The 27,916-nt window shown below is 36.1% G+C and overlaps 4 protein-coding genes across 8 annotated transcripts; 1 reads left to right on the forward strand and 3 right to left on the reverse strand.

The window, feature by feature from the left end:
* Window positions 1-1,581: 1,581 nt before the first annotated feature.
* On the reverse strand, window positions 1,582-5,239 carry LOC129438759 (folate receptor alpha). Its single transcript, XM_055197661.2, has 5 exons — window positions 5,031-5,239; window positions 4,306-4,435; window positions 3,996-4,184; window positions 2,341-2,476; window positions 1,582-2,234 (listed from the first exon to the last, which is right to left on the reverse strand). The coding sequence occupies exons 1-5, from the start codon at window positions 5,048-5,050 to the stop codon at window positions 1,969-1,971; spliced, it is 741 nt and encodes a 246-aa protein (XP_055053636.2). The 5' UTR covers window positions 5,051-5,239; the 3' UTR covers window positions 1,582-1,968.
* A 1,495-nt stretch (window positions 5,240-6,734) lies between these two features.
* LOC141363176 (anaphase-promoting complex subunit 15) lies at window positions 6,735-8,747 on the forward strand. Of its 3 annotated transcripts, none has more exons than XM_073865759.1 (5): window positions 6,735-6,897; window positions 7,221-7,342; window positions 7,668-7,727; window positions 7,823-7,960; window positions 8,263-8,747. In XM_073865759.1, exons 2-5 carry the CDS (start codon window positions 7,223-7,225, stop codon window positions 8,284-8,286), a joined length of 342 nt encoding a protein of 113 aa, XP_073721860.1. In that variant the 5' UTR covers window positions 6,735-6,897; window positions 7,221-7,222; the 3' UTR covers window positions 8,287-8,747. The 3 variants fall into 3 exon arrangements, with proteins under 3 accessions (XP_073721860.1, XP_073721858.1, XP_073721859.1); XM_073865757.1 differs by having other exon boundaries at window positions 8,290-8,747; XM_073865758.1 differs by lacking the exon at window positions 6,735-6,897 and adding an exon at window positions 7,023-7,136 and having other exon boundaries at window positions 8,290-8,747.
* Window positions 8,748-8,786: 39 nt separating this feature from the next.
* Window positions 8,787-10,499, reverse strand: LOC141363175 (transmembrane O-methyltransferase homolog). Its single transcript, XM_073865756.1, has 3 exons — window positions 10,079-10,499; window positions 9,744-9,940; window positions 8,787-9,302 (listed from the first exon to the last, which is right to left on the reverse strand). The coding sequence occupies exons 1-3, from the start codon at window positions 10,338-10,340 to the stop codon at window positions 8,982-8,984; spliced, it is 780 nt and encodes a 259-aa protein (XP_073721857.1). The 5' UTR covers window positions 10,341-10,499; the 3' UTR covers window positions 8,787-8,981.
* Window positions 10,500-12,170: 1,671 nt separating this feature from the next.
* On the reverse strand, window positions 12,171-26,190 carry LOC129438760 (secreted frizzled-related protein 2). Of its 3 annotated transcripts, XM_073865755.1 has the most exons (7): window positions 25,962-26,190; window positions 25,677-25,842; window positions 23,102-23,557; window positions 22,004-22,221; window positions 17,446-17,882; window positions 15,482-15,562; window positions 12,171-12,739 (listed from the first exon to the last, which is right to left on the reverse strand). In XM_073865755.1, the coding sequence occupies exons 5-7, from the start codon at window positions 17,810-17,812 to the stop codon at window positions 12,426-12,428; spliced, it is 762 nt and encodes a 253-aa protein (XP_073721856.1). In that variant the 5' UTR covers window positions 17,813-17,882; window positions 22,004-22,221; window positions 23,102-23,557; window positions 25,677-25,842; window positions 25,962-26,190; the 3' UTR covers window positions 12,171-12,425. The 3 variants fall into 3 exon arrangements, with proteins under 3 accessions (XP_073721856.1, XP_055053638.1, XP_055053637.2); XM_055197663.2 differs by lacking the exons at window positions 22,004-22,221; window positions 23,102-23,557; window positions 25,677-25,842; window positions 25,962-26,190 and adding an exon at window positions 21,015-21,052; XM_055197662.2 differs by lacking the exons at window positions 22,004-22,221; window positions 23,102-23,557; window positions 25,677-25,842; window positions 25,962-26,190 and having other exon boundaries at window positions 17,446-19,557.
* Window positions 26,191-27,916: the final 1,726 nt, after the last annotated feature.

The raw sequence follows: 27,916 nt of genomic DNA on the forward strand, positions 1-27,916 counted from the left end.
ATATAAAAACCGCCGAACCTTCAGATGCACACGATAAATAAAAAATCCTTAAAGGGATAGTTCACCCAAAAATGAAAGTCATCATTTACTCATTCTCATGCTGATCTAAACCTCTATGAATTTCTTTTTTCTGATGAACACAAAAGAAGATATTTTGAGAAATGATAAATGATGAAGAAAATATTTTGATAACTGAGGGAAAGCACACAGTTGACAGTAAATTCCATCATATTTTTTATTCCTACTATGGAAGTCAATGGACACTATATGCTGTGTGTTTACCATCATTTCTCAAAATATCTTCTATTGTGTTCATCAGAAGAAAATTAATTCATACAGATTTAAAACAACATGAGGATGAATAAATTATGACAGAATTTTCATTTAAAGTGAACTTTCCCTTTAACAACAGCAAAAACTATTAAACTATCATTTTGGCCTCTAACATCTATTATGTAAATGACAACATAAACTCCCCTAAAGGATTATTAGGAACACCATACTAATACTGTGTTTGACCCCCTTTCACCTTCAGAACTGCCTTAATTCTACGTGGCATTGATTCAACAAGGTGCTGAAAGCATTCTTTAGAAATGTTGGCCAATATTGATAGGATAGCATCTCGCAGTTGATGGAGATTTGTGGGATGCACATCCAGGACACATCCACATTCCAAGATGCTCTATTGGGTTGAGATCTGGTGACTGTGGGGGCCATTTTAGTACAGTGAACTCATTGTTATGTTCAAGAAACCAATTTAAAATGATTCGAGCTTTGTGACACGATGTATTATCCTGCTGGAAGTAGCCATCAGAGGATGAGTACATGGTGGTCATAAAGGGATGGACATGGTCAGAAACAATGCTCAGGTAGGAACTAAGGTGCCTAAAGTGTGCCAAGAAAACATCCCCCACACCATTACACCATTGCATTAATGAGAAATTAAACAGGTGTTCCTAATAATCCTTTAGGTGAGCGTACACATATTATATATAAATATAAATAATTAATACATACACATATTTTTGTTCTTAAAATTATACATGCATGTGTGTGTATTTATATATAATTAATTATACACAGTATGCACACATATATGATGTCAAATGAAGTACGTAAAACTATGTCAATAGACTCAAAAAGAGGAAACTGAGTAAACTAACCCTATCTCTCCTAAACAGAAAGACTTAAACATTGTGGTTTTACTCCTTATCTCATCACGTGACCATATAGGCTACACAAATCTAAGATAAATATCAGCAAAAATCATATTCATAAATTCATATTTTCTGACTCTTTGGATCAAATTTTGAAACTCAAATCAAAGTGTAAAAGATCAAAGTGTAAAATCCATCACCAGACATTCGAGTTATTTCAATGTTTTAAAACACAGCAATATAAATATTCTCCAAACATTTAGTAAAAGTATTTACAGTATTTGAGAAAGAGAGAGAGAGAGAGGTCATTATTTTATTATTAGTATTTTTTTATCACTGCAAAAAGACTTTCACTTGTTTTTAATTGTTGTGTATTGATGCTTTGATAAAATTCAATCACAGTCAGTGGTGAATAAACATAAGAAACATTAAAAGAAACATTAGTATGTCAATGGTTTTCATAAAAGATTAGATTAAAAATATTTAACATTAAACTAATCATATTTATTTCTGATGATAACTTCTCTTAAATTAAAGATGTAATGTAATGTAGTCCTGTGATAACACTGTGGTTAATTTAGGGTAGTGAACAGTATTGAGTTTGCTACACAATACAGACACATAACACTGACATCTGCTGGACACGTGACACTTAATGTATGACGCTGCATTAACTTCTATGAAAATGGTACTGTAAACAAATCTGCTGTAGTAGTCACACACATTCATTTACAAATAAAAGCAGGATCGTGACAGAAATGCAAAGTAAGTCCGTTCATGGCCCTTTTCATCTGAACTTCATTGTTTGTTCTCAAGCCAACAGTATCATGAGAAATGAAATCAGATGCAGGCTCATAGACAGCGTGGAGGTCTCCACGGCACCAGACAGGTAATATTCAGCCACTTTCTTATTGGGATTTGGAGGATCGAACCACATCTGCATGCAGCGACCGCTGTCTTTAGTGAAAGTTGTGTACTTGTAAGAATTGGACCAGATTTTCTCACACATACTCTGAGCGGTGGGAAAAATCTCTGACCAGGGGCTGCACTGAGATCCGCTCGGACACCGATTAGTGCCTGACAGAGACACCGGGTCAGAAGTCATTACACAGAAACAGACCAAACCAAATGACATGCACGAAGAATAAAGAAAGATCTTATTATAAATGAAAGGAGAAATGACCTTTGCTCCAGTCCCATCCCTTATGCCAGTTCTCTTTACATGTGTAATCATCCTTACAGTCCTCATACCAGCTCTCACAGTCTTCCAAACACAGCGGCACATCCAGGATTCTCTCCTTTCTCCAAGACTCATCTGCCTTTAAACACATTCACAACAACAGATCACTCACTAAACAGTAACATGATTCAATATAATGGATATCACACAGTCATAAATGAACTTTAGACATCTGAAACAGCTGTGATTGTGTATGTTTCACTCAGATAACTTTATCACATGTCCACCACCACCTTGTTCTCATCTAAAAACAAAGTTGATATTTTATAGTGGAAAATTTACAAGACATTTTAAGATGTAAAATCTTTGGTGTCCCCAGAGTATATATGTGAAGTTTTAGCTCAAATTACCCCACAGATAATGTATTAAAACATGTTAAAATTCTCACTTTGGAGCAAAAATGTGCCATTTTAGGGTGTGCACTTTAAAATGCAAATGAGCTGATCATGCAAACACTGATCACCATAATGGTGGTTTGTTGAAACTCAATTGTGCTGTCAATTATTTTCTCTATCTTTCTCTTTCTTTCTGCACTAAATGGCAACGATGTGAATGGATAGTGCAGATTAAGGGGCAGTATTATTATAATAAGATCCTCTTCTGACATCACAAGGGGATCCAAATTTCAATAAACTATTTTTCACATGCTTGCAGAGAATGGTTTACCAAAACTAAGTTACTGGGTTGATCTTTTTCACATTTTTTAGCACTGGGGACCCAATCATAGCACTTAAACATGAAAAATCATATTTTCATCATACGTCCCCTTTAAGTGTTCATGTAGCTCAACATTTCATCAATAATGCAAAGTTAAAGTGTTTGAATCCCTGTGAACACAAACACTGATTGAAAGTATTGCATTGAATGCACTGTAAGTCACTCTCCATAAAAGTGATGAAGAATATATACACTCACCTAAAGGATTATTAGGAACACCATACTAATACTGTGTTTGACCCCCTTTCGCCTTCAGAACTGCCTTAATTCTACGTGGTATTGATTCAACAAGGTGCTGAAAGCATTCTTTAGAAATGATAGGATAGCATCTTGCAGTTGATGGAGATTTGTGGGATGCACATCCAGGGCACAAAGCTCCCGTTCCACCACATCCCAAAGATGCTCTATTGGGTTGAGATCTGGTGACTGTGGGGGTCATTTTAGTACAGTGAACTCATTGTCATGTCCAAGAAACCAATTTGAAATTATTTGAGCTTTGTGACATGGTGCATTATCCTGCTGGAAGTAGTTATCAGAGGATGAGTACATGGTGGTCATAAAGGGATGGAAACAATGCTCAGGTAGGGCGTGGCATTTAAATGATGCCCAATTGGCACTAAGGGGCCTAAAGTGTGCCAAGAAAACATACCCTACACCATTACACCATTGCATTAATGAGAAATTGAACAGGTGTTCCTAATAGTCCTTTAGATGAGTGTATTTCATAAATATTATGCTGATATAATCGCTGGTTGATTTTGAATGCTGATTATTTAATTGTCATAAATCAAATAACTTTATTATATTAATATAGTTTATAAACAATATATGACTACAATGATTGACAGATTCAGAATGGACTGTGATTATATTGTCAATACCTGCTGTATCCAGGGTCCCAGGTGAGGTGAGCACTCATAGAAACACGTGTCCTGAATGAAATGTTTCTTACATTTGTCGCTCATCATGCCACAGTGATTCCAGTTAAAATTATACAGGTATGAGTTATCCTGATGAGCCTCTTCTGTTGTGTTTGCTGTGCAACAGGCGTTGTCTTTCCATGGTTCACACTGAAAGAAAGATAGACAGAGAGAGATGATTTGTTTTAATAGTCTACATTACAAGATCACATGTGTCTGTTGCATCATCCGGTCAACATTGAAATTTCTGATGTGATATTGTGACTCGCGCCTGCTTATAGAGCTCTCCCTCTGGTCTGGGATCTGTTAAGTGATGTTTGCCATCCATACACATGTTGAGTTTGTCTACAGAAGAGATACAAGGTGGCAAAGCTATGAGAAACACCAGGAACAACTCCAGCCTGAAAAGAAACAGAGAAAGAGAGAGAGAGAGACAGACAAATCATGACAGATTATTTCAAGGTAACTAAGATTTTGTTCTCATGTCCTTCTTACTGTTAGTGAGAAAACTCTTATTTTCTCACTGTAATATAGAGTCTAAAGCTTATTATTAAGCGCATTATTACATGCATTATTATAGAGCCTATTGTTAATATTAGCCTGTACAAAATATTGGGGTGGCCGGCCTAAGCCAGGACTAAGCCTTAGTTAAATTTAGATATTTAAGTCATTTTAAAAGCATAATTTATCTTGAGACACAACACTCGCACATACTGTATATATTTTAAGATATGTCAAGTTGTTTTTTATCAAGACCACGCTAACATTTAAGTAAGTCTGGGACTAGGTTTAAGCCCTGTCTGGGAAACCGCCTCAACATTATAATACAAAGACATGATATGGAAGAAGAAATATGTTGAAAACAAATATATGATATCAAGCGTGTTATCTTAACTCCTTAACTTAGAAGGTCAGATGTTTCCACTGAAGCTATGAAGACTAAATATAAAACTAAATACTAAAATTGAACAAAAAAATAAAGTATCTTTACAGTACCTGGAATGAAACGCTTCCATTTTTCTGTTTAAAACTCCCAGCTGGTGTCTCTGAAAAGTTTTTCTAGAAGTCTTTCGAGCAGAAGTGCGAGAAACCTGCTGCTTCAGCTCGACCAAAGTCTACAGAGATGGGACGCCCGTCCCTCTCTCACTACACAGCCAATAAGAGCCATACGGTCACCTTGACCTTGCCTTATAGACTGCTGGATCATAAATATAACACTTTTAATCTTTAACACCGGAAACTGCTTAGTAAGAAAATGGTTTAGTTAAGTAAATACATTTAAAATAACCTGCATTGTGAGATACATTCTTTGAATTTGGTGCCTTTTAAACTTTGAAAAAATAAACATAAATGTCTTGTTGAAAAAGATCAATCAGCAAGGGACAGGCCAAAAACCTTATAAGCGATTTCTATTATTTAAAAAAATATTTAATTGACTTTACTTTGGTATAATATTAATAAAACAATACAGCATATTTATATGTTTGTAAATAACTGATTATTATGTCTGATTATTTCTTAAGGCACTGATTTGATAGAATGACCTGCAGTAGTTTTGTGTGGTGAGTTTGGGGTTCAATGTTTTCTTTGAATATTCACACGATTTAGCATTTAACTAACACATACGTCTGTATAGTCATTGATTTTAATTTAACTTTGGCTGTATGTTTGTACTATTGTTAAGCGCTTTTAGGACAGATCGAAAAATGACAGAGAAAAACATTACGCCTGCTTTTTCTACCACATTGTTAAATTTAGAGTCTTTATAAAAACAAAGTAAACATTTTGTGTGATATGTTGATTGTAGTTAAAGGCCCACTGAAGTGCCTGTGCAGCAATTTTTGATGTGGTGACATCAGTTTAACTAAAACAGAATGTTAGAATGGAACTATGGAGAAGACCCTCCCTCTTGTTTAAAATAACCAATAGCGTTTCATTTATGGCACAGTCCAGCGAAGACGTAATGGTTGTTCGATTTCATGCTGTGCCGCAAGAATCGATAGCCGGATGACGTCAAAGTTCCGTGAGAGTGACTTAAAAGCAGACTTCTCCGTATGATTTCGCGGATTGCTCTCGCGGTATTTTGACGTCATTCGGCTATCGACTCTTGTGGCGCCGCATGAAGTCGAACAAGCCTATTATGTAACAAAATATAGAGGGCGGGACACTTCAGCATCTTAAAAGCATACGATTGGACAGGAAATTTTATGAGAAGTTGAAGTGTAGAGTGATGTCATAAAATTATACTTTTTTAGGACATGCTTATATACTCTGTATGAGAATTTTGTCAAATCATACTAGTTTATATTTGAAAAGTTTGGTCAAAATGAGATAACTCAATTTTAAAAATTTCAAATGACAAAACATGTTTAATATTATGTTATCATGTTTTTATTGTGTTTTATTGTTCTACTTTGTTGTATTTTTTAGTTTAAAAAAATAAAATCAACTGCAGTTTGATTGATATTAATTGGAATGAACAATCAAAAAACGTAATTTTTAAAAAATAAAAAAACGGATTTATATCGTTTTGGAACCAAACTCTTTATTTATTCTTAAGCCTAACGTATTTATACTAAAATGAAAAAACTTTCATTTTAATTTCATGGGTGATTTAGCTTTAGATGTTTTAAAACCTTTAAGTATTTATTATATATATATATTTTTTTAATCTTTTCTATTCTTGTGGGTGCTTCAGTGTAGGAATGTGTGTCAGAGTGTTTCCGGGAGGGGCGGAAAGGAGCGCACGCACGCACGCGCACACACAGGCGGAACTAAAAGCATCAGTTGTTGTTTCTGACGAACTCAGTGCAGCAGCAGCTTCCGCTGTGTGTTTACTTTTGAACTTGAATCCCTCCTGCAGGTAAATCATAATACAATTCAATTCAAATCATTAGCAATTTTTAAATGATTGAATTCGTTTATTACTGTATGAACACGGAACCAACACACGATTCTGTTTGTGAGATTTTTCGGTATTTCACGAAGTACTGGCACCGGCTGTATACAAATACTGTATATTATTTATTTTTAATCTTGTAAAACTTACTTTTGGGTAATGTTGTTGTTGTTGTTGTTGTTGTTGTACACTGCGGGGTTGAGGTAACGTAATTTCGATACTCTGTATGTCTTGTACGTTACATTCAACAGAATTGACAAAAAAGTTAACTTGTGTGTGTGTGACAGATATGTCCACGCTCTTCCCATCTCTGTTTCCACGCGTGACCGAGTCTCTTTGGTTTAATCTGGACCGACCGTGTGTGGATGAAGCAGAATTACACCAGCAAGAACAACAGCACCAAACCTGGGTCAGTAACACACTCTGTGTGTGTGTGTGTGTGTGTGTGTGTGACCCATTACAAAAATTAACCATGGTTTTATTGTGGTAAAAGTGTAGTAACCATGTTTTATTTTTGGTGTATTAATTACTATCAGCAAAACTATGGTTTTACTGCACTAACCATGGTTTAACTATGCTTTTTGAAAACCATGGTTGTCAAAACCATGGTTATTTTGTGGTTACCGTGGTTTTACTACAGTAACCATGTTTTTTTGCTGTAGTTAATTTTAGTAAGGGACTCTCTCTCCCTCTCTGTGTTTGTGTTGATTATTTTGTTGTTTGTGTGTCTTCAGTTACAGAACATTGCAGAGAAAGACAACAATCTGATGCCCATTGGACGGCCGATCTTTGAGGTGAGTGTCTCTCTCACTTTCACAATTCACATACAGACCTTTATAACTTGCAGACTCTTCCAGATTAAATGTTCTCTTACTGTATCATTTGCAAGACCTTTGATGAGGAAGAGGAAGAAGATGATGAAGACGAGGAGGACAGTGAGGAAGATTCAGAGGATGATGAAGACATGCAGGACATGGATGATATGAACATCTACAACGAGTTTCCTGATGATGGAGAAATCAATGAGGTCAAAGACACACACATACACACAGATATACATGCACACACGCAGACTTCTCAACAAATGTACCTGTTGACATAAAATGTGCAGAAATCTGATTTGATCTTTTAGGATTTTCTGGCTAAATACATTTTAATTTAATGTGATAATGTGTTTAGGATCTAAAATTATTTTCTTTTTCCACTTTTGTCATCTTCATCACACAGGCTATGGGTTAAGTCTTAGTTTTTTTTCTGTTGGCATGATAATCATTGATTTGATTGTTAAACTCTAAAACAGTTTTGAAGAGATTTGAGTTTTGGTTTTAGGTAAATGAGAGTATCGCTCACTGACAGGTCGACATGGAAGGAGGCGATCAAGACCAGGACCAGTGGATGATCTAGACACACATCAATCCATCCATCATCTTCTGGAAACATCTGCCTAGAACTTCTGATCTCTGCTCAACGTGTTTGTTGTTCAAGACAGGATGAAGTCAAGACATGAAGCATTGCTGGCTACTGAAATCACTTTAAGTGTTTATGGAGTCTTTGTATTAAGGGAGATTCAGGACACAGACACTATGCTGAAGTGTAAAGCGTTGTTTCCTCTACACACTAAACCTGAAGTCAGTATCTCTCATCATCGCTGTGAACTTTGTCTTTTGTCAGGCAGGTAAACACTGAACTATGATTCTGATGATTCATGAAGTTACAACAGGTTTGTCATATATTTATGATATTTGTGTCAATGTTTCTTATTGCTCGTTTGAAAATCCAAATTGTGCCTGTAAATAAACTTTTATTGATTTATTCATTTTGTACAAATGGTCAATTATTTATCTTTCTGTCCCTTATAAATTAACAGCATTACCAGTTCAGTGTGTCCTAGTTAAAGTCTTGTGTTTTTTATTTTAATATTGAAAAATATTGTGAATGATTCATGAGCAAATCAGTCTGAATCATAATGATAAAAAAATCCTTATCCAGTCCAAAATAAAACCTTCTGAGAGCTGTATAGGCATAGTTTCGTCTATCTCAAACATCTTTCACTTGATCCCGAGGAAAGTCAGCTCGGCCATACCGTCACGGATTCCACGGATGTATTCCAGCGTGGCACGGTGAACCCGGAGCTCATAGAGGCCCGAGCGCCGGGCGTGCCGCAGGAAATTCGGTGCTCCTGGAAAAATTACATTATCTGCAATAATGAGAGATCCTTCACCGAGAAGACCAGAACCTTCCAACAGCTGCAGGTCAGGCAGATAACAGCGTTTCCAATGATCCATAAACACCAGGTCAAGGTGTTCAACGCCATAGTCCTCACGTAAACGTGGGATCACTTCATCTGATGGACGTACGATCAGCTCCACCTGCCCAAACATTTATTCATTATCTTTTATCATTCTGTACAAAGTCATGGATACACAAATACAGTCAACATCACATGTCCTGCTCATTTCTCATGCATACGTTTAAAAACTGCTTGTGTCTCTATTAGGTTTTGCTCACTATGGTTGCTTTAAAGTTGATTTATAAAGCTGTTATGGACTTCAAACTGCTATATAAAATACATTTGAATTGAAAAAACCAATACGCCAGTATTGCAAAACCTAATTTTCACAAGTTTTTTTAAGATGTAAAATAAACCTTTGGTGTCCCCAGAGTACGTATATAAGATGTTAAAATTGCCACTTTCTAGGTGTGAGCAAAAATGTTGATAATGCAAACACTGATCGCCATAATAGTGGTTTGTTGAAATTGAAGTGCCTCTGATGAAATGTGTTTCAGATCAATCAGCTCTCATTTCTCACCATGTCTTCATCAAAACCTGCCAGCCGAATGACTTTTTCTGCAATGGCAGCATTTTGTTCATCCATCTCAACTGAATAAATTCGAGCACCGATGGGCAGATGACGTGCCATGCGTACGGTGCTGTACCCACAGTGTGTACCCAACTCCAGAATAGTGAGTGGACAGTGAGCCTGAATTAACCGATCCAGAATCTTACCTGCTCAAACACAAGACATGAATTCAGTAATGACTACATAATAAGTGTTCAGTCTAAAGCTCATTCCTGAACAGACACACTGTCTGTTTTCTATAGATCTGAATAATGATTTTAATGATTCATTTGTAGTTTGTGTACCTTTCTTTGGCCCAATGTTACTTATAAACTCAACTTGACTGCACCATTGGTCAAATGTGTCCAGGATGCTCTGTGAGTCACCAGGTGTGGCGTGGGTCAGAATGTACTGATAGGCCCGTTCCTCACGACTGAGACCTGTTAAACAGTCTCGCACCCAGCGGATCAGTACGGCCCGATACAGCAGCACAAAGTAATGCCGATAGCGGATGATCATCGTGAGTACCAGAGGAATAAAGGCCAACGCTATTGCTGGAGAAACCATCTTCACCTCCAACCTATAAACACACACACAGTCAGTTGCACTGCAAAAAAAGACTTTCTTACTTAGTATTTTTGTCTTGTTTTCAGTACAAATATCTAAAGATTCTTAAATCAAGATGTATTTTCTTGATGTGCTCATGACCTAAAAAAATAAGTCTAGTTTTTAGACAAAAAAAACCCATAATTATTAAACACAATTAAGCACAATTAATAATTAATAAGAAAAAATATTTTGAATGTTTTAAGAACGTTTGAGCATTAGAGTAATGTTACATTCTATCTTTCATTTTTAAACGTTATGACAAATGTTCACCCAATGTTTAAACCAACTGTTTTCTATATTTACTTTTTTGCTTGTTATGTAAGAGAATCATTGCATTTTATTATTTTAAATCATTATTTCTGAATGTTCAGTAAAAATATTGCTGTAGAAAACACAATTCACTTATTAGGTTTAGATGTTGAGGCTTAGTTTCATTGTAAGTCACCATTATGGCGATCAGTGTTTGTTTTAGCTGGACTCTTACCATTTTGCTTGCTAGTTTTTCCCTGTTTAACTTTGTGTGTATAAATCACATTTTTTATGGTAATGGAAAGTTAAATGTGCAATTTTGTTGTGGTTGGTACATAATGGTAAAGATCATCATCTAATTAATTGATTTGCTAATTAGTTGATTTGCTAAATTTATGTAAGATCCAGTACAACCAAAAACATTCAAAAAATATGACACTTTTATGTTGGCATAACGTTTTGGGGAACTTTGGAAGCGTTCAAGGAACATTCTTAGACTGGGATCTTGCTGAAAAAGTTTTTATTTTTTTGGTTTTTATTAGTGGCTGGTTTTAGCCAGTTTTTTAGCTGATCAGGATGACCCATAGCTTTGCCAAGCTGGCCAAATTTCCAGCTATGACCAGCTAAAAAAGTGCCCAAAACCCCTCTCTTAAACCAGGATGAGAGACCAGCTTAAAACCAGTCAACCAACCTAGCAACCAAACAGCACAGACATCAGTTATTAACCACTCACAACACCACATAAAAAGAGTTTATCACAGGCAAATCTCAACTTGTCATCTATTATCACTATAAACTCTCTCTCTCGAAGACTTTATATGAATTAGGATATAAATGATCTCTTTAACTCCAATGATAAGAGCGTGCGAGTTGTGTTTAAGTGTTGGGTCTTTGTTCAAATCACGAAGGTTGAAGATCATTCATGACTTTAGAATCACATATGATAGATTCAGAGAACATATTTCAGCATGTGAGAAATAAATAGTGTTTTCAATCCACCTTCAGGTGACAGAACATATTTAGAGTCTTCTGTAAGCAGCAGTAACTCGAGACATTACACAAGCTGTTCTCAGATCAGCAGTTTTAAAACAAAAGCATCAGTTGAATTTAACGTTCACAAACAAACAGTGAATACAGATGATGAAATAAATCTTACCTGATATGAAAGATGACAGACAGATAAAGACAAACTGAAGATCAGAGTGAGGACGACAGCTACAGACACACACAGGTAAACACAAAGGTTCGCAGTCATGTCACAGCCAATCAGCTTCATTCTGCTGTTTGAATAATTGATGTTGAGCATGTGGACTCCTCTTACACCTGTGTCATCATTACACTTCAATACTCAACATCACAATAAATACTTCTAGTGTTTCATCTCAACATATCAGTCTGTTCTGTTATGATGTTCTGGTCTATAGATCTGACTCAGGCTCTTCTTTCAATGTTTGGAGAAATTTACTCGATAAAGTTTAATACTTAAAATTCACTCAAATACAAAAATAGACAAACAATATACATAAGAGAACCAAAAGATGTACTAAAACATTCTTTAATTGCAAAGAAAAATGTAGTTTCCCATATAACTGAATTTTTAATGATTTACATGTTTCTATCTATCATAAAAAACAAATAACACATAAAATACATAGAAATGTTCAGTTTCTTGTTGTCATCTCACCATCTATCTCTAGATATAGACATGTTTTGTTCTTTATTTCTTTGAATATTAATGAGGAGTTGGTTTGGTTCTCTCTGATTGGTCCATTTATCAGTCCAGAGGTCATGACCTCAGCAGTCTCGTCTCATAAGCGTCCTTATAAACTTCTTCAACTCTTTCTCATCACGAGACCACTTGATGAGACGTCTGAGGGCCATGCGACCGTCCTGCATGTCACCCAGGGCGATGTAAGACCCTATGAGTTTACCCTCTAGTGCCTGACAGGAACACTTGTGACCCTCCATCAGCCAAAGGGCGCTCTGATCCATGGCCGCCTGTTGTTCCTGCGGTCCAGCCTTCCAGCGCAGCACACGACTCCGACCCTGCGGCACCACGCGTACATCTGCACCGATCACAGCCGATGAACCGATCCTCAGTCTGAACGCTGGCGAAGATGGAATAGGTGATGTATAGATGCTAATGTACTGTTTTAGTGTTGATATCTAGACCAATTTGGATGACTGATCGCTCATTTAATGCCACTATAACAAAATTACAGTCGCAAATTCCCTAACCCTTAAAGGAATAGTCTACTCATTTTCAATATTAAAATATGTTATTACCTTAACCCTTAAACAGGCAATGTGCACCACGGGATACGCTCTCTTCAGTGTCTTGTTTGGGGCATAAAAAAGATTTTTCAACCAAATCCTTCTATCAGTTATCAAACCTTGGTCTGTCTTGAATATGTGGGTAACATTATTTGCTTCAAGTTTTTTTTTATTGATTGGTCAGCCCGACCCAAATCCAACATGGCCACCGGTTTTGCAGGACAGTCAGATTTTGTGGTAAGAAAATGAATATTAATCTTACTTTTCTTCTTTAAAAAAATATTAATACTGCTAATATTAATTGTGAGCATTGTCTTAAGGTGCTGAAGAAGAAAATTCGGTTATATGTTGTTTATATTGTTATTTATCACATTTTGAAATATACGTATCCCCTGAGATACATTGCCTGATTAGGGTATAAAAAAGGGATTAACCACAATATGGCCTATCTTTGTATTTTGAGTTGAAAAAATGTAATAAATGATCAAATTTGCAGGTTAAACTGATATTCGTATATTTAGGTGACTGCATCTTAGCATTTTAACTGGATATTTTCTTTCGCGGCTTCACAACAGCTAATTTTATGGTATAAGGAATGATAGGGAATATGAGTTATAGAGCCAATACCAATGAATTCTTCAGATTTTGAGAAAAGTGATGAAGATGAAATTTTTTGTGACAGGGCAGTGGTGTATTAGAACCAAGAAATGTAGGTAATTTTACTCATGCTAGGCATGCATTCCGCTAAATTGCAGCCAATAAGAGGCCTCTGCATGAAACACATATAGACACATATAGTTTACATTGAGGGGTAGTTCAGGTAGTATGCAAAATTAATCAATTCTTAAATAATTTACCAAACTAGTATTATCTAAAAAATATATATTTTTGCAGGTGGAGCAGAAAAAGCACCAACGAAGCCAATGAAGACATTTAAAAACTGCTCATTCTTAGTTAGGCCTACCTATATTTAGTTGTGTTATTTACATGCAATGTTACTAGTAAACCTGTTGTTTACACAGTTTAAAATGGATGAAAAAATATATATGGCATGTTTTAGAGCAAGAGAGGAAGTCAGAATCACATAATTTTTGCTGCAAATAAAAAATTAATTTTGATGACTTAATCCTTTTTTTATACCTTAATAGGGCAATGTATCCCGGGAGATACAACTCATAAAATCCTGAATATATCAAATATTTTAAAAATTCCAATGAATATCTATTACATAAGTCCAGATGATACAAAAAATGTCATGAAATGATTTTTTGCTCATCGTTTTCCACTCTTGCCTGTTTAAGGGTTAACTAAGAACTGTTGATACATCCCTCTATCATCTGTGTGCGTGCACGTAAGCGCTGGAGCGCGCTGCGACGCTTCGATAGCATTTAGCTTAGCCCCATTCATTCAATTGTACCATTTAGAGATAAAGTTAGAAGTGACCAAACACATCAACGTTTTTCCTATTTAAGACGAGTAGTTATACGAGCAAGTTTGGTGGTACAAAATAAAACGTAGCGCTTTTCTAAGCGGATTTAAAAGAGGAACTATATTTTATGGCGTAATAGCACTTTTGTGAGTACGTCAACTCGGCGCAGTAACACCCTCCCTCTCCCATTATGAGAGTGAGAAGGGGAGCGGACTTTTCAGGCGAGTCGAAGTACTCCCAATAGTGCTATTACGCCTATATAGTTCCTATATATTTTAAATCCGCTTAGAAAAGCGCTACGTTTTATTTTGTACCACCAAACTTGCTCGTATAACTACTCGTCTTAAATAGGAAAAACGTTGATGTGTTTGGTCACTTCTAACTTTATCTCTAAATGGTACAATTAAATGAATGGGGCTAAGCTAAATGCTATCGAAGCGTCGCAGCGCGCTCCAGCGCTTACGTGCACGCACACAGATGATAGAGGGATGTATCAACAATTCTTAGTTAAGGTAATAACATATTTTAATATTGAAAATGAGTAGACTATTCCTTTAACTGGCGCAGCCCTTCTTGAGTGGGGGGCTGGAAAAATTATGTACGCCTTAAAATTAAAATAACCCTGGCCTTTTTGGATGGTCTTGTTTTAAAGAAGACACTTTAAAGTTAAATATATATTATAATAAAAAATTGTTATATCATTTTACATGTATTGTAATAAATAAAAATAATGCAATAACGTATATATTTTATACAAAAAATACAGTTTTAGTGGTTTTACCAACAACGGCCACTAGGTGTCAACGGTTTGCTGCATACTCTTGTCACAAATTAATACATTACTGTCACTGCATTACTATTAATGCTTAAAGGTTTTGAAATATGAAAATATGAACATATTTACAACAATATATAATTTTTTCGTAACATATTCAAATAAATTGACATGCAAATATTGAAGTAAACTCAGGTGTCGCACTCACAGGGTAGCAGCAGTTAAGAGATTAAAATTAAATTGATATTTTCAACACTGACTTTTGCAAATCATATCAATCATTTACTCCTATGTAAAGAAGAACACATCTCAATTCATGTAGCATTGGATCTTCTGAATGTTTGAGATGACAATCCTGAAGTTATTACTCACCAAACTGAGTCTTACAGAAGTTCTGATGGATCTCCGACTCTGCATCTGAGTCTGGAGTGCAAACCTCACAGATAGCAGAACCTGAATGACACAATAAACCCAAAGAATCATCACAAAACCAGTCTGAGAAACCCAATGAAAGGTCAGCAAATGAAAGACACCTTGTGGTACCTTCACTAAAGGACACATTCACCTTCACCATTCCTAACAGGTGCAATGATCTCCTAAACTCTGTTCGGTCAGCGGCATCTCTCACAACATCCAAAAACATCTAAAACACATCTCTCTTCTGTGAGACAAGAACATGTTGTTGAAAGGCATGCCTATAAAAAAATAAATGGCCTCTCTTCATACGGGTTATGTTTCTAATGATCGGTGAAAACTTTGGTGTAAGCTGTCAGGGACTTGCACGGCACTTCTACAACTCACTTTTGTAAGTCATTTAGGATAAAAGCATTTGCTTAATGTGTGAAAAGATAGACAGTTTTCTGTATCTCTAGCCTTCTGCATTTCATATACATGATACAAAAATATGCAAATATCTATTTCATCGCTTGTACTGAGTCATTTTGGACTAAAATCTTCACTCAAGCCAATGATATTTAATGCATTTTAAAACTGTGTCATGAGTAGGGATGGGACGATCACCGGTTTCATGATTAACCAAGATAAAATGTCCTGACGGTTAGTGTTATAATTTAAAATTGAATTATCATTACAACCGAGTTTGATTACCGTGATTTTGAAAACTCGCGGTAAATCCTGTCCACCCAGAATTAGTTTGACGCAGGCGCGCGCATGCAACATAGTTTTTTGCACAAGAAAGCACACTGCAAAAAAAATCTTAGTATTTTTGTCTTGTTTTTTAGTAAAAAAATCTAAAAATTCTTAAATTAAGATGCTTTTTCTTGATGAGCAAAACGACACAAGAAAATAAGTCAAGTTTTTAGACCAAAAATACCAAATTTAAGTGATTTTGTGCATAAAACAAGCTAAAAAATCTGTCACTGATGTAAGCAAAAAATCTTAAACATTTTTCTTAAACACTAAATTCAAGAAAAATTCAATAAAAATGTGCTTACCCCATTGGCAGATATTTTTTTTTTGCTCGTTTTATGCACAAAATCACTTAAATTTGATATTTTTGGTCTAAAAACTAGACTATTTTCTTGGGTCGTTTTGCTCATCAAGAAAAAGCATCTTCATTTAAGAATTTTTAGATATTTTTGCATTTAAGGAATATTGTATTCATTCCCGGTAAACTTATTAGACAGATTTTTTTTGTTACCACAGAAATAATTTCACGGACATGAAATATTAAATTGTGATTTTCAAAAATAAAACTTGTTTAAATGTTTTCAGTGTGTTTATCAGGTTTTTTTTACATTTCCATCTCATTTTAACAAAACAATGATAATATTGATTACCATGATAACTTTGGTCACTATAATCATGATATGCAATTTTCATACCATCCCATCCCTAGTCATGAGCCAGATGAAAGTTCCTGACAAGCTGTAGTTTGCAACCCCTTTGGTCTAAAAGTGAAGACATGTAGTAAGCACATCATGAAGATATAACTTATTTGGTTCAAAGTGTTTGTTATTAAGTTAAATGTATCTACACCAATACATGTGTATATTCTGCTTTGTTTTTTAGTTATTTTTTATTAATTTTTAACATTATTTATAATTAACTCCTTACGAGTCCGTAAAGTTGAAAATGAATTGTGAATGTAAACTGATTTAAACTTAAAAATTTTAGTGCATCAAGGAATATTTGTTACAGATGGTCACAACATACCAAAGAATACCACATGATTCTCTTTAAACTGACAGAAGTCAGAGAAAATAATAATAATAATAATAAATCACAGCAAAAGGAACCAGTTTGTAATATATTAAAGCAGTTTTTTTATGTAGAGTTTTTTTATTTTGTATAAAAAGTATCAAGTGATTTCAGACCTTTGGGTAGATCGGTGGTCTCGGTGTTCTGCTCTTTCTCTCCAGGGACACAAAGGTCCGATCCATCAGGAAAGCGGCTGCAGTTGAACATCTCTGGCCACGGGAATCCGAACGCGCTCATGACCGGCAGGCACGCGTCCCGCACGGATACGCAGAGACTCCGACAAGGACGCACCGGTGCCGCGAGCTCCGGTAAACACACGGGCGCGAAGAGAGCGCACAGGAACCTGCGCGCGTCCCGGTGGCAGTGTTTCCCGAGTAGTGGAGTCCAGGAGGCGGATTGCTGCTGCGCTTCTCTCGGGCTCTCGTGACCCAGCAGGTTCGGCACCCGCATCTCCTGGTAACCGATACCGGAGCACAAGACCATCGTGTTCGGCACCGGTTTACATACGGAGCGCGCGGGGTTTGATATCACACCATCATCTTCATCATCAGCTCTAGACAGACAACAAACCGACGACAACAACAAAACACTTAAGAGAGAATAAACATCCATCCTGGAGACACGTGCGCTCACAAACGAGAAAAAGTGGGCGCGCGCGCGCTCGTGCATGTGTAATGAAAGTCGTCTGGCGTCTCTTTCACATCCTGTGAATGAAATCCAGCAGGAGTTTTATTACCAGCAGTAAAGCGTCAGAGGCGTCAGTCTGAGTGTTTGTCTCCTCTAATTCGTGCCATTATTTTTTACTTTAGCACTGTAATGAAATAAGTGCTGTGATATCATAGTGCTCAGAAGAGCAGCCAATCACAAGCGAACTCTGCTTGTCAGTCATTTTTGGAAATATTGGGAAATGGCACTTATAGTGTCCGAATTGAAGGGGGGCTGGGGTGGTCATGGACATCCTATAAGCATTGAGGGACCCAGATAAAGCACAAAATATAATTTGAGGGGGGTATTAAAGTCCCCATTTTACTATAAACTAATCCATTGATTTCAGTCTGAAATAAATGTAAACTCTTAAGTGCGACTCTTAAGTACTATTTTCTGGAGGAATTGACTGAGATTTAGGATTGGGTTAGAGGCTTTAAAGGGGACATATCATGAAAATCTGACTTCATGTATAAGTGCTATAAATGGATCCCCAGTGCTTCTATAAACCTAGAAAATGTAAAAAAAGCAACCCAGTAACTTAGTTTTGGTAAGTTATTCTTTGCAAGCATGTGAAAAAATAGCTATTGGAAATTGGGCTCCACTTATGATGTCAGAAGGGGATCTTATTATAATAATACCGCCCCTTAATCTGCACTATGCAACAATGACACTGCCATTTAGTGCAGAGAAAGAAAGAGAGAGATAAAGGAAAAATAATTGACCAGACAATTGAGTTCCAATTTCAACAAACCACCATTATGGTGATCAATGTTTGCAGTATCAGCTCATTTGCATTTAAAAGAACACACCCAAAAAGGCAAAATTTTTGCTCACACATACAAAGTGGCTTGTTTAACTTGCTATAATAAATTATCTTTATGATATTTTGAGCTAAAACTTCACATGTACTCTGGGGACACCAAAGATTTATTTCACATCTTAAAAAAGTCTTGTAAAATGTCCCCTTTAAAAATTCTTCTCAAACTATTATTTCACACTAATTTGAGTGGTAAAAATTGTTATGGTTTGAGTTAAGGGTAATTTGGGGTTTCTTTGATTAAAATGTTGATCCAGGATCACATTTTACTTTGTGAAATCATGGCGACCTTATAATGTTTGAGGGGTCTAAGCTGTCTTTGACATAATTCAATTTGTCTGTTTAAAATTTTCAACAGATTTCAATGGCTTACCATCTATGTGCAGTACAAAAAGTTTCGTCTTAAGTTCATTAACTTTCATTGTCATAACTTTTCTAAAAAGACCAGGTAACCCTACGGAAAAATCCAGCTAAAACCAGCATAAGCTGGTAGCTGGTTTTAGCTGGTTTAAGGTGGTTTACGCTGGTCCTCCCAGCCTGACAAAGCTGGTCATGCTGGTGGGACAGCTGGTATTCCAGCATGACCAGCTAAGTCCAGCTAGATCAGCTTAAAATGTGACCAAAACACAGCTAGACCAGCTTGCTACACCAGCAAAACCAGCTTCCTACACCAGCAAAACCAGCTAAAACCAAGCTGGGGACCAGCTAAAACCAGCTCACCAACTTATGCTGGTCTTAGCTGGATTTCTCAGTAGGGAAAACCAGCCTTTTAGCTGGTTAAGATGGTTTTAGAGTCCAGCTTGACAAGACTGGAAGACTAGCTTAACCTGCTTTGCCAGGCTGGGAGGACCAGCTTAAATCTTAAACCAGCTAAGACCAGCCAATCAGCTTAGCCAAGCTGGTCAATCTGGTTTAAGCTGGTGGGTCAGCTAGTTTCTCAGCCTAAAAAGTGTCCAAAACCCCTTTAAACCAGCCTCCTACATCAGCTCAACCAGCTAATACCAAGCTGTGAGACCAGCTTAGGCTGGTTTTAGCTGGTCTTTTCAGTAGGGAATGTTTTGTGTAACCCCACGCCTGCCCAGCACTGATGTGGTTTATTTTTCCTGGTTAAAAATGTGAAAACTTATGTAACTCTACTGCGACCTGAATCATGTGTAAACCAGATGTTCCCCACTGTGACCAAAAGATGGAGACATTTAACACATCAGAAAAAAAACTTTCAAAACATCCTACTCATACAACAAATAAATAAATTTCTCTGGCCAAAAATAAGTTTTTAATATATGCTAAATACATTTTGTATAAAGTAAAGCTGAATTAAATATATTATTAAATTTGAAAATTTATTTAGTTTAACATTCATATATTAACATATATTTCATAATATATTTTACAGGCAACAAATACATTTCTAATTTTACAGCACTACGACAAAAAAATAGAAAACAAAAAATGTTTCCTGTCCAAAATATTAAATTTGTATAAAATGTAAAAGTATGAGTATATTTTGTAGTTGAAAATATATGTAATTTTACAAAGTTTTTCTTCTAATGCAACGTGAATATAAATGTTTTAAAATATATTTTAAAATTAAGAGTTTCGTTGCAAAACGAGATAACTTTTTTCAGAAATATCGTTTTTTGGTTGTGCATTCCAATTAATATCAATTCAACTGCAGTTGGTTTGTTTTGATTTAAACCTTCATAACTTAAAAAATACAGCTAAGTTGCACCATAAAACAAAATAATAACATGATAACATAATAATAAACATGTTTTGACAAAAAAGTTAAAAACGGAGTTATCTTCAAATATACAAAAAAAAATATTGGTGAAAAATAAATTTTTGTAAACATATTTTAAACTATATTTCAAGTACATACATTTTTTGGCCATGTGAGCTTCATTATTTAAAAAAAAAATAATGTGCCTTGTTGATGCTAGAGATCAGAGGAGAATGAGCCGACTGATTCAAGATGATAGAAGAGCAACTTTGACTGAAATAACCACTCGTTACAACAGAGGTATGCAGCAAAGCATTTGTGAAGCCACAACGCGCACAACCTTGAGGCGGATGGGCTTCAACAGCAGAAGACCCCACCGGGTACCACTCATCTCCACCACAAATAGGAAAAAGAGGCTACAATTTGCTCGAGCTCACCAAAATTGGACAGTTGAAGACTGGAAAAATGTTGCCTGATCTGATGAGTCTCGATTTCTGTTGAGACATTCAGAATGTAGAGTCAGAATTTGGTGTAAACAGAATGAGAACATGGATCCATCATGCCTTGTCACCACTGTGCAGGCTGGTGGTGGTGGCGTAATGGTGTGGGGGAGGTTTTCTTGGCACACTTTAGGCCCCTTAGTTCCAATTGGGCATCGTTTAAATGCCACGGCCTACCTGAGCATTGTTTCTGACCATGTCCATCCCTTTATGATCACCATGTACTCATCCTCTGATGGCTACTTCCAGCAGGATAATGCACCATGTCACAAAGCTCAAATCATTTCAAATTGGTTTCTTGTACATGACAATGAGTTCACTGTACTAAAATGGCCCCCACAGTCACCAGATCTCAACCCAATAGAGCATCTTTGGGATGTGGTGGAATGGGAGCTTCGTGCCCTGAATGTGCATCCCACAAATCTCCATCAACTGCAAGATGCTATCCTATCAATATGGGCCAACATTTCTAAAGAATGCTTTCAGCACCTTGTTGAATCAATGCCACGTAGAATTAAGGCAGTCCTGAAGGTGAAAGGGGGTCAAACACAGTATTAGTATGGTGTTCCTAATAATCCTTTAGGAGGGTGTACGTCACCACGGGAAAATAAGACAATCACTACTTCTGTTTTTTATGGCGACTTTAAATACAAGCAATAACTGAGCTGATTTACTTGAGTTTTGTTCAAGTAAATAGAACAACAGAACTGTCCTATTACATTACTCTTACATTATGAACTGATTATCATCTCATTTATATGAGAAAGGGTACAACATTTACATGTGAATGATCATTTAATATAAGTGCAGACTTTAAAGATCTCAAATCAACTAAATTCAGTCAGATTTACTGTACAGATGTGTCTATATCTCTACACACATACAGGTTTCTGTCTAATATTCTGTTGTGTTTTTACTACACTAACCTTTTAGTTGGAGGCTTGTAATGGGGAAAGCACTGGTTATTTTTACCACACACCGCTGGGTAAACTTAATTACCCCCCGACTTATCTCATCCATGCCAATATTCACAATCCTGTAACCCGGAGGGCAGAGAAAGACAGAAGACGCACCTGTGTCCATCCGTCTAACACCTCACAAACAGACACAGGACACATCTGACGTTCATGCACTCAAGAACATTCTAGAAAAGAGAAATAAAAATGGGTGATTAAATATTGATATGAACTTTAAAAGTGTAGAAAAAACATCAACACAGGTCATCAAGCAAATAAATGTGGTCTTAAAGGTGCCAAAGAATGCATTGAAATAAAATGAAAGTTAAATTATTCTCTGACATCTACATAGAAGGTTTGTGTCTTTGACAAGTGCAAAATGATTCAGAGTCAGTTTTACAAGTCCATTTACAAACCTAGGATTTGCCTTTAGAATGAAATGGTCTATTATTACCTTATATGGAAGGGTCATGAATAATAACATTAAGCTCTGCTCTGATTGGCTGTTTCTCAGAGCAGCTCCTTCAGTAGCTCTGTGTGTGTGTAAAAAAATCTTATGTTTGAGTCTGTATTAAATGAAGATACAGATTTTGAAGAATAATCAATTGTTAGGGTTAGCATATAGCATTAATTAGCATATAGCGCTACTCACAACTTTGTTTTTAGCATTGTAACAACATTGTATTAATGTGTTATTTCATGTTGCGGCGTACATCTCGACTGTAACAGTTGGTTTTATGTTGAGCTTGGTCAGTTTTCCAGCTGAAAATGAGATGATATTAACCTAAATGCTCTTGGCACAAACTCATCAAATACTTTTCCCTTAATCCCAGCCTCGGGCCATTCATAAATACTGGTTTGCGGGAAGAACCCATTAAGAGTTGGATACAAATGCTAATTTAAAAGAGAACATCTCAGACACACTTAGAGGCTCTTCACTTACTGTATAACTGATACCCATAACCCCTGACTGCTGTGTTATTAATCACTAGCATGTGTTTTTACTGTTAACTGTCCTGGCAAAATGCTTATTTGAGAAACTATTGCCAAGCATTTTAAATAGATCACCTCTCTTGAGATGTTTATTAAGCAGATCACATGATTTTCTTTTTTTATAGACTGAGACCTGTGGATACAAGATACCTGAGAATTATTTAATCAAACCACATCCAACAGCAGGAATCAGAATTCATCAAACTATTAAAAATGTTGAAATGCAAAAGGCCTAAATCAAAACTTCAGTGATACAAACTGAAGGACGCTTGTGATCATGAAGCCAGAGAAGACACATTATGTAAGAGATCCTGTTGCTAATGGTGAATCTGATCCCAAGTCATTAAAGTTGTTTGGGAAAATTCAAATCATTCCCAACACTTCTCATGATTCTGCCAGACTATCAGATGAAAAATTCCTCTCAGATTCCAGGCATCATTTATTAAATGTTTGATGTGGAGATCAGTGATCATATAACACACAATGACTGCGGCTCTGTTGACGTTGGCATTTGTTATCAGCAGCTGCTCTCTGTTGAGAGAAGAAAGACTTTAAGCAACATCTATCAGTTTAATCATCAACAAACTTTTATTTCTGATGTGGACATGCAGTCAGATACAAATGGGACAGTCATTGTAAACATTTCTGGACTCACCTTACAAAATGAACCATGGTTTTACCACAGTTAAAGAGCAAATATGGTCCAATTCACAATTTTACCTTTCCTTTGGTGTGTATTAGTATATGTTAATGATATGCAAAAGGTACGAACCCCAAAGTAAACAATATCATCTCCAACGTAAATCTCTTTTCTTGGACTACAACAAACACACGGATTGTAGGCAACAGTTTACTTCCTGGGATTGGTGATGTAGACAAGACCGACATTATCATAATTCCTCACGCTTCAGACTCACAGCCTCTAAGTTAACTTCTGCTAGCATTGCATTGTGAGCAAATCTTTCAAACATGGTAAGGAGCGTCACATTTCCTGCTTACGTCAGAGGTATTCAGGCCAATCACAGCGGCAGCCATTTCGTTGTAAACAGATTCAACACACGCGCTCTTTAGTTACGTGATTCATTACGTTACTGTTGATCATCTGTCCATCATCGTATAAAGCCCGCCATGACAATTTGATTGGTTCGACCAGCTTTGGGTCTAGCATAGTAGCTCCTCAACGCAGAAACCCCAGACCGATATTCCCATTATCAAAATGTTGTGGGCGGGGCTAAGATCGGCTGGCATCCAGGCTATGAAAACAGGGCTTTAAGTGTAAAATACCAAACTTGTCCTTTAAAAAGACATGGTTACTGTAGTAAAACCATAGTAACCACAAAATTACCATGGTTTTGACATGTTTTATTTTAAACCATAGTTATACCATGGTTAGTGTAGTAGTGTTTGGCCAAAAATATGTTTTAAATATAGACGGTTTCAGCAGTAACAACATAAACAAGCGGCTGCACGTAGCTTCCGGTAAACTCCGCTAAGAGTAAATAACAACAAAGTTCTTTAAACGTAGTTTTTTTATATAACAAGCAAAAAAACAACACATAGATTACCTAGGAAACCAAAACATTTGTTATTTTCGACGAGGCATTTGTTCAAGAGATCAGTTTAGCAACTAGTCAGACCATTAAAAAAACAAAACCGGAAGTAAAGTTCGGATCCAGACTTGTATCGCGTCAGCGCACGTGCGTCCAATGAAACCGTTTATATGTTAAATTCATTTTGTAGAAAGTAATGCTCAATTGAATATATTTGTGAATTTGGAAATATATTTTGTTTTCAGTGTTGGGGGTAACGCATTACAAGTAACGCGCATTATGTATATTACTTTTCTGAAGTAACGAGTAGGGTAACGCATTACTTTACAAATGTACACATTAATATTTGAGTAACTTTTTAAAAAAGTAATGCAAGTTACTTTTCAGTTTAATAAATCTGTAATCCGGGTTTAAAAAATTTACTAAATTAAACTGAACATATTAACGTAGAATTCCGCACTCGGTGCGCATGAGCGGGAACAGTTTGGGCCAGAAACGGGGATGGCAGGCCAGGGCTTCACATTTTTGCGATCATAAAAAACACCTGCAAGGCCTGAAAGAGATCAAGCCTCAGCCAAGTAAGAAAAAGTAACGCAAAAGTAACTTAAAAGTAACGTAAGCATTACTTTCCATGAAAAGTAACTAAGTAACGCAATTAGTTACTTTTTTGGGGAGTAACTAAATATTGTAATGCATTGCTTTTAAAAGAAACTTTCCCCAACACTGTTCGTTTTAACCTTCATACATCAATATATATTTCAAAATGTATTTCAAGGGCAAGCAAATACATAATTTCTAATTTTACTTTTTTCAATTTTACATCGCAAATGGCAAAAGTGTATTTTTGAAGTTGAAAATATATTTAATTTACACCTTTTTAAAATGGTTATGTTTAAAGGTTCGTAACATAAACACATTTTTTCCAAATATATATATATGACCATTTTCATATTATTTTAAATATATTTAAAAATATAAATTTTTCCATATGGGGTAAAACCATGGTTTTGCTGATAGTAATCAATACACCAAAATGAAACATGTTACTAGACTTTAACCACAAAAAACATGGTTAATTTTCGTAAGGGTCTTACTGTGACCTGGTTAGTTTTAGCAGCTGCTGTATCTCTGGATCCCTCCTCAGTATTTTGCCAACAATAAAAATATCTCTCCGCCATAAGAGTCCTCCAGAAGCATCAGTGGCAGAGATCAGATGAACTCACGAGGAAAAGACGAGCAGCTGAATCTCTCATCATTACAGTCACACTCTAGACAGATTTATGAACAGTACTAAACAACACACACACAACAAACAAACAAATAAACAAACAAACAAACAAACAAACAAACAACCAAATGCGGTTTATAAAACGTCGTATCTTTACCTCTCGCGCTCTGCTTCACTGATGATTCGGACTCGAATCGCACAACACGATTCGCCACTCGTAAACAAATCATTGACTCGTCAACAACGCAATGCAGAAGCTTAAAAACATTTTTCAAACGTGTGGACATTTGGGGTTGGATTAAGTCAAGAAGCGACTATACTTTGTAGTGCTTCATGAAGGTGCGTGCATCCGAGTTATATTCGCGCATCGGATTCCACAGAGAGTTGCGAACAATTTTTTTGCAAATAATAGATTTTAAAAGAACCAACACAGAAAATAGACTTGTTCGACTTTCTAGGGCGCTACAAGAAATGGCAGGCGGATGACGTCAAAGTACCGCGACAGCGATTCGACATCATACGGAGAAATCTGCTTTCACATCGCTCTCGCGAAACTTTGACGTCATCCGCCTGTCGGTTCTACAAGCCTAATGATTTGTGCCATCAAAAGGATTTAAAATAATTCCATTGTTAAACCTTTTATATAACATTCAAATTAAAAAAGCCTTCAATATAATGCATATTTAACACGAACATTTCAGTTAGGATTTCACACTTTTAAAATTAGGCCTACATATAAGATCATTTGATTGACATAAATCATAATGTTCTTTGTAGGAAAGGTTTGAATGACTATTACTTACCTATTTATCAGGTTTTTATATGTAACAGAGGAATGTTGATAAAACATGGTTAATATTAAATTGTAGCTCATTTAAAGATTGGAAAAGTTTAAAGATTTGAAAAATTTATCTTAAACTCCACACCTGTAAATATATCTGTTTTGTTCTTATTCACCTAAACACTTCTATCATTTCTATCTTCAATTGATTTAAAGGAATAGCTCACTTTTTTTTTTACTTTTTCTGTCATCATTTACTCACTCTCAAGCTGAGTGATAATATTTTGACAAATGTTAATAACCAAACAGATCTGGGGCACCGTTCACTTCTGTAGTATTATTTTTTCCTACTATGTAATTCAATGGTGCCCCAGATCTGTTTGCTTACATTCTTCCAAATATCTTCATTTGTGTTCAACAGAACAAAGAAATGTATACAACAACATGTTGTATAATGAGTAAATGATGACAGATTTTTCATTTTTCATCATTAAGATTCATTTAAAGCCTTGAATCATGTCTATAATTTCTATATGATGTCACATGTAAGATGTGCAGTGTATGTAACGGTCCAGAGAGGTCTGTCTCCGGTGTAAACCAACAATAGAACCACAAAATACCTCAGAGCCCATGAAAGACACCGAGAAACTGGACAACACATCTCAGGGCTTAACAAGAGATCATGAGCCCCACCCAAGAGAAATCCCCCAATAAGACCAGTCAAACCAGCAGCTGAACACCACAGACTACAGGCAACACACACACACGTATACACACACACACACACTGTAAAATTCTGTGACCTCACTGCTGCAGGACCAATGGTCCAATGCGAATCCATTCACATCAGTGTCTATACTTAAAGACGTGAGGGACGTGCCCAATGAACACACAGACAGATTCTTAAATACACCGAGAAACTGACAGAAAGGCTTCAGGTGTGATCTTCAGGTGTGCAGGTAAGTACCATCTATAGATTATATATCAGTTACATTTTATTCTGATCACCTGAATCTACACATGGATAAACATTGAGGTTGTCACAGAATATATGTGTCTGTGCATTTTTTTTTATTTCATTGCAATTTTTGTGCATTACAGATCCAAATTTTAACAAATAAAATATTGATCTTACACAAGCTTCTGGTTTTTCCCAGTAGCCATTGCTCATTTCTATCAGTATTATGTAAGAAAGTCTATTATTCTGTCTGCTGGGGTTCAGTGTTTGGAAAGCTCTTGATTTTGTGATTAATGTGTTTGTTATGATAAATCTGACAAATCCCTAAAGACTTCATCATTTAAAATAATGTTTTTTTAAAGGAAAAAGTATT

Source organism: Misgurnus anguillicaudatus, unplaced genomic scaffold (assembly GCF_027580225.2).
Source record: "Misgurnus anguillicaudatus unplaced genomic scaffold, ASM2758022v2 HiC_scaffold_33, whole genome shotgun sequence".
NCBI lineage: Eukaryota > Metazoa > Chordata > Actinopteri > Cypriniformes > Cobitidae > Misgurnus > Misgurnus anguillicaudatus.

Excerpts from the sequence above, each read along its gene's own strand:
- LOC129438759 (XM_055197661.2), bottom strand. The coding sequence starts at position 5,050 with ATGGAAGCGTTTCATTCCAG. Across the intron at positions 4,185-4,305 it reads AGGGAGAGCTCTATAAGCAG|TGTGAACCATGGAAAGACAA; the intron begins GCGCGAGTCACA and ends TCTTTCTTTCAG. Across the intron at positions 2,235-2,340 it reads GGGATGGGACTGGAGCAAAG|GCACTAATCGGTGTCCGAGC; the intron begins GTCATTTCTCCT and ends TGTCTCTGTCAG.
- LOC141363176 (XM_073865757.1), top strand. The coding sequence starts at position 7,223 with ATGTCCACGCTCTTCCCATCTCTGTTTCCACGCGTGACCGAGTCTCTT. Across the intron at positions 7,343-7,667 it reads AACAACAGCACCAAACCTGG|TTACAGAACATTGCAGAGAA; the intron begins GTCAGTAACACA and ends GTGTGTCTTCAG. Across the intron at positions 7,728-7,822 it reads TTGGACGGCCGATCTTTGAG|ACCTTTGATGAGGAAGAGGA; the intron begins GTGAGTGTCTCT and ends ATCATTTGCAAG.
- LOC141363175 (XM_073865756.1), bottom strand. The coding sequence starts at position 10,340 with ATGGTTTCTCCAGCAATAGCGTTGGCCTTTATTCCTCTGGTACTCACG. Across the intron at positions 9,941-10,078 it reads TAACATTGGGCCAAAGAAAG|GTAAGATTCTGGATCGGTTA; the intron begins GTACACAAACTA and ends GTGTTTGAGCAG. Across the intron at positions 9,303-9,743 it reads CAGGTTTTGATGAAGACATG|GTGGAGCTGATCGTACGTCC; the intron begins GTGAGAAATGAG and ends ATGTTTGGGCAG.
- LOC129438760 (XM_055197662.2), bottom strand. The coding sequence starts at position 17,998 with ATGCACGAGCGCGCGCGCGCCCACTTTTTCTCGTTTGTGAGCGCACGT. Across the intron at positions 15,563-17,445 it reads GACCACCGATCTACCCAAAG|GTTCTGCTATCTGTGAGGTT; the intron begins GTCTGAAATCAC and ends TGTGTCATTCAG. Across the intron at positions 12,740-15,481 it reads CTTCTGTAAGACTCAGTTTG|CGTTCAGACTGAGGATCGGT; the intron begins GTGAGTAATAAC and ends CATCTTCGCCAG.